We start from the raw sequence: 5,573 nt of genomic DNA, 5'->3' as shown, positions 1-5,573 counted from the left end.
TTCTTAATAATAAAATTTAGAAATTTAATAAAATACATTTTATAATTAATTATTTACCTCTTTAAAAATACCTGAAACCATAATTATTTATTATCATGGGCGATGAACTATAATGATTTCCAAAATAAATAAAAAACCATTTAAATATCAAAAGAAAAGAATTATAATTTAGATACTAATATGTGAGTTAAGTAAAAAAGAAAAACAAATCAAATATCTTACATTCGGCTCAATTACTACAAATAATTATCCTATATTTATCTCCGGGCAGTAGTACAAAATTTAATGCCCAATTGAAGTAAGCCTCACGGGACATCCATGAACTCATCCACATCACATTTCTTTCTCCACTGCTGTTCTCGCCGGGAACCAACCAACCAAGAAACCCCATTTTTTCCCCCTTCCCATTCTCTCCAATTCCTTCACTTTTTCTATCAAACCATCCAATCATCCTTCTTTTTCGATCTCCCCATTTTTGGGTTATTTTTTTTTTCATAATATTTTTGGTCCTTTGTTTTTGTCATCCGGAGAAGGAAAATAAATGAGAACAGGAAAGCAAAGTCAAGAGGAAGAAGAGTACGAGGACGAAGAGTTTGGTTCCAAAAAACAAGGCTCATCTTCTAATCAAATTATGTCCGGAAACGCCATTAACAACTCCAACAAAGGTAATATTAATTTGGATCCCACTCTTTACCCCCCCCAAAAAAAAAAAACCCAGATCCCCTCCTTTCCTTTTCTTCTCTATTATCACTGTTTTTTCTAGAAGATTAAAGATTTTTTGTTAATGGGTTTTGTTGAATTTTGAAATCTGGGTATTCTTTGATACCTGATTTCTGGGTTTGTTTTGTATTTACATTTTTTTTCTGGTTATTTGGAAGCAGGTGGGAAGAACAGTGATAAGGCTAATGCTATACGATCGAAACACTCGGTTACCGAGCAGAGGAGGAGGAGCAAGATTAATGAAAGGTATCTTCTTTTCATTTCTTCCAGTTTGAATTTCATTGTATTTTTTAAACTGGAAGTTTTTAGTCATACCCTTTAAGTAATTCTATATTTATCGAGTTAAAAGTCATAAATTGCATGTAAATGGCTTGGGATAGGCTGACTAACTTTATTAGCTTTGGTTTACTTTGTGGAAATTTTGATGATTGAAAAGAAAGTGGATTATCTAGTTAACAAACTGAACATTTGTCAAAGACTGCGGTATGAACTGATTTAAAAGAACGGTCGAGTTTAGTTTATAAAGTGTTTTAACTTGAAATGGCACCAGAAATTAACATGCTGTTGGTTATGTGATGGTGAGAAACGATAGTGGATTGAAGAGTGTTTGCTTGTCCCTTTCCTTGCTATGAATTTAAGTACTTGTTGTATGTAAAAGGCTTGGAATCGGAATTTAAATGTTGTCGAATTACTGCAGCTTTATTATGGATTCAAGAGAGGTTGTGAATCGATGATGCTCGCTTTACTAAGTGAATAGTAATACTGATAAGCTTTCTGATGCCTTTTAGGTTTCAAGTATTGAGAGATATAATTCCGAACACCGATCAAAAAAGAGATACGGCTTCATTCCTGCTAGAGGTAGATTGTGAATCTGGGAAATCCTAAACTTTCAAATATTTTATGCACATCCAATATCGTTGATTTTGCATCAAAAACTTCCGTTTACTTCATAAAGACTATTCTGCTTGAAAATCTTGTCAGATATCAGATCAATGTTCTTTTGCAGGTGATAGAGTATGTCCAATATTTACAGGAGAAGGTTAAAAAATATGAGGGTTCATACCAGGAATGGAATTCTGAGCCCGCAAAATTAATGCCATGGGTAGGATCTTGTATGCTTTCTATCTACGGGGTTTAGCAGTTAATTTGCAGTTTAAAACTATGTTGTCCGGACTCAGGTTTCTCAGATACTAGTATGGGTATGTTTGATGTGCATGATATTTTACTGGGCTAATTACTTATGGGGAATTCGATTTAGCTTGTTAATGATGTACATGATATTTGACTGGGCTTAACACTGGATTTTTCTTTTACATCCATTTAATCTCGGGACTATATTATTTATTTTCAAAGTGTTAATTGCTTGTGTTAGTAAGTTACATGGTATTGAAGATTTTGCTTACTTTATTGTAGAGAAATAGTCACTGGCGTGTTCAGAGTTTTGTCGGTCAACAACAAGCTGTTAAAAATGGTTCTGATCCGGGGTCAGCATTTGCCGGGAAGTTCAATGAGAATAACATCAATATCAATCCCACGGTGATCGCAAGTGCACAAAATCCTGTAGAATCTGATCCTGTCAGAGACACTATGTCCAAAGCTATGGATCAGCAACCAGAGTTGGGAAGCAGGGGAATGCCTCTTCCCATCCGAGGTGATAATATGCTTGTGCATCCCCTTCAGAGACCAGTCTCTGAGGCTCAACCGACTGAGTGCTTTATTGGCAATGATACAGTGAACCAACAGGAAGATCTGACTATTGAAGGAGGAACAATTAACATCTCAAGTGTCTACTCCGAAGGGTATGCGATTTCCCGCCCACTTGCAAACTTTTACATCACTGCTCATGTTGATGAATATAATATGAATTGTTCTGATAGTTTACATCAGCAATAGTTGTTCCACATACAGCAATGGCTTCTATAACATTTGAGGCCCAAACGCTTATCATATGGATCTTTTTGCCATTGTTTGGGGATAGGATATAATACTTTCCAGCTTAAAATCGCGTTAGGTTTAGGGTGCTGAAGTATAAATTGATAATGTTTATGGATTCTGGTTTTGACCAGGTTATTGAACTCTCTGACACAAGCACTGCAGAGTGCGGGTTTGGATCTGTCACAGGCCAACATCGCTGTTCAGATCGATCTCGGAAAGCATGCTAATAGAGGGCTAACATCAGGAACATCGGCTAAGGTATGACTGAAACAAAAGATCTTGGCCACTTCATGTTGGTTGATCTCCGTTATAGGGTTTTCTAGAGAAATTAGTCAAGATACAGAGCAAAATCGTTTTCAATATTTTGACAGGATCCACAGAGTGCCCCATTTCAGGCAATGACCCATCATAGAGATGTGAGCAACGGAGAGGAATCCGATCATGCTCAAAAGCGGATGAAGAAATGAGATGAGCAAGTTGAGAATTTTTGGCTTCTGTTGGGTTATTCCTTGTGTCATTTTTTAAGCTTCATTTGGTTAATGTATATGCATGCATTTTTAATATGAGCAGTCCCCATGATGTTATCTATCTATATGGAGTGGTTCCTCAGGTTTCTGTTGAGGGGATGTCAATGTTTGACCTCTATTATCATGGATGGATGTATCATTCATATTGTTTTAAATATATAAATTTATATTTTTATCCAATTCTCCATGTTTGGTATATAACCTTACTTGCTTTCCAGCATTTAATCATTGATACGCGATTCATGCTTTTTAATCAAAGATTCAACTGTTTGTTTTAATTGGGTTGAATATGGATGGTGGATTTGGAAATTTAGAAATCAAGTAATTTTTTAAACTAATTAATTATACTAACACGTTATAAATAACAGTATAGATATAGAGGTAGTAAATTATGCGTATTAAAATAAAAATGAACCTTTTATTATGTGCTATCAATTTAGTAGATATAGGTTCAAATTTCAATATATTCATATTTTATTGAGGTTTGCTAAAATAAAAAGATTAATATAATTTATTTTAATTACGGAAAGACTTCTAACTGAATTAGTGTTTAGTTAACTCGTGACACTAATTGAGTTAGAAGCTTAGATAGAAGTATAGATACACAAATATATAAGTAATTAAAACACAAATATATTTATTAAAGTTTCACATAAAAACTTTAGTTTAAATAGTTAATGAAAAGGTTTTACAACCATGATTTCCTTAGTTCAAATTTCTTTATAGACACTTTTTTTATTAATATATAAAAATATAAAAGATAAAACATTCATATAATCATATAATTTACTTTGAAAATAAAATGATTTTTGGTAATTTTCTAACTGAGTTAGAACTTAGTTGATGGGTAACACAAACTCAACAAAAGGCTTAATAAATAGTATAGACATACAAATATATACTAGAACACAGATATGCTTATCAAAATTTCATATAAAAATTAAAAGTTGCTTTAATTTAATTGGTAAATGAAAAAGGATTTGTAGGCATGATGACCTTGGTTCAAATCTCATTACGAATAATTACTTAAAAAATATAAAAAATAAAAATATCAACATAATCATATAACTTATTTTGCAAATAAAATAATTTTTTAAAATTTCCTAACTAAATTGAGACCCAGTTGATAGGTGACACCAACTCAATAAAAGACATAATAAATAGGGTAAATTAATAGTGTACCAAATAATTACTCAAAATTATGACATATATCTTTTAGATGACAACATATCCAAATTGTTATTAAGTTTTTCAAATTTTAGGCCTTCTCAAATTTTTTGGAAATTCTAACCTTTATGAAAATTTTGAAAATTTTAATTAATTCCTTATTTTTTAAAAAATTGATTTTTCCAAAAAATTAAAAATTTTAGTTAAATCTCTTTAAATTTTGAAAATTCTCAATAAATTTCAAAAAAAATGTTTAATTTAACACCTCTAAATTTTTAAAAATTTTAATTAAACCCTTCAAAACTTAATATCATATTTCACGACTTGTCTAGATTGAACCAATTAAATTAGTTTACATCATTGTGCAAAAACAACACAAACAAGTTGTTTTTTTCTTCAATTTCAATAATGCAATATATTTAAAGATGTTTATGGGGAAGCTAAATCTTGGAGTACTTTTTTTTTTTTTGAACAGATATCTCTATACGCATCAGTATTGAGTTTAGCTGTATGTCTTGTGTCCATTAGAATAATGACAATGATTTTAAAAATCTAAATTGTAATCGTTTATATATTATTAATCTGTAAACAATTTCTTTTGAAAATGAAAAAAAAAATTCATGAATTTAAATTGTTTTCGACATTGATGAGAGTCGAGGTCCTGTTAAAAACCTTAATAGAATTCTAACCCTAAAATTTATAAGTAGTCTGTCTCACTTGTTTATTTTCACAAAGTCAAAACATTTTTCTTATTATCTTACATGGGTAAATTTGAAGTATATGCCGGTTTTGAAAAAAAAATTGGGTTTTAAGTCGATTTTTGTGATATTTAAAGAAATAAACTGATTTTGGAGAGATAAATAGAAAATGCATTTTTTTTTGATGTTGGAAATTTGGAGAGAAAGATTTACTTGTGTTTGTGTTTGTGTTTGAGGTAGATATTATGATAGTTTTCAGGTATATTTGAATTCACGATCATGTGATAGTGCTCGGAGACTCACATGTTTCATCTATCGTATTGGGATGGAACCATTACCTTAGAAGCCCATCGCATTGCAACTCAACCTCCAAGTTCACGGTGCTTATACGGTCACTGTTTGAATTATAAATAGGGCTTCTAGTTGACAGTGGTTATGCAGTCACGGGTTCAAGTTTCATGATACCGGAAGAGGATGTTCTATAAACCCCATACATAAGTTTGAGACCATAATCACGCTAGAAAAA

At 31.7% G+C, this 5,573-nt stretch overlaps 1 protein-coding gene across 3 annotated transcripts; it reads left to right on the top strand.

The window, feature by feature from the left end:
* Window positions 1–251: 251 nt before the first annotated feature.
* Window positions 252–3,362, top strand: LOC108450186 (transcription factor BIM2-like). Of its 3 annotated transcripts, none has more exons than XM_053029052.1 (7): window positions 252–665; window positions 882–966; window positions 1,509–1,578; window positions 1,727–1,822; window positions 2,134–2,519; window positions 2,818–2,913; window positions 3,027–3,247. In XM_053029052.1, the coding sequence occupies exons 1-6, from the start codon at window positions 542–544 to the stop codon at window positions 2,891–2,893; spliced, it is 837 nt and encodes a 278-aa protein (XP_052885012.1). In that variant the 5' UTR covers window positions 252–541; the 3' UTR covers window positions 2,894–2,913; window positions 3,027–3,247. The 3 variants fall into 3 exon arrangements, with proteins under 3 accessions (XP_052885012.1, XP_017603187.1, XP_017603189.1); XM_017747698.2 differs by having other exon boundaries at window positions 253–665; window positions 2,787–2,913; window positions 3,027–3,362; XM_017747700.2 differs by lacking the exon at window positions 1,727–1,822 and having other exon boundaries at window positions 253–665; window positions 2,787–2,913; window positions 3,027–3,362.
* Window positions 3,363–5,573: the final 2,211 nt, after the last annotated feature.

The sequence above is a fragment of the Gossypium arboreum genome, chromosome 5, assembly GCF_025698485.1.
Source record: "Gossypium arboreum isolate Shixiya-1 chromosome 5, ASM2569848v2, whole genome shotgun sequence".
NCBI lineage: Eukaryota > Viridiplantae > Streptophyta > Magnoliopsida > Malvales > Malvaceae > Gossypium > Gossypium arboreum.
This window is presented reverse-complemented; position numbering and strand designations above follow the sequence as displayed.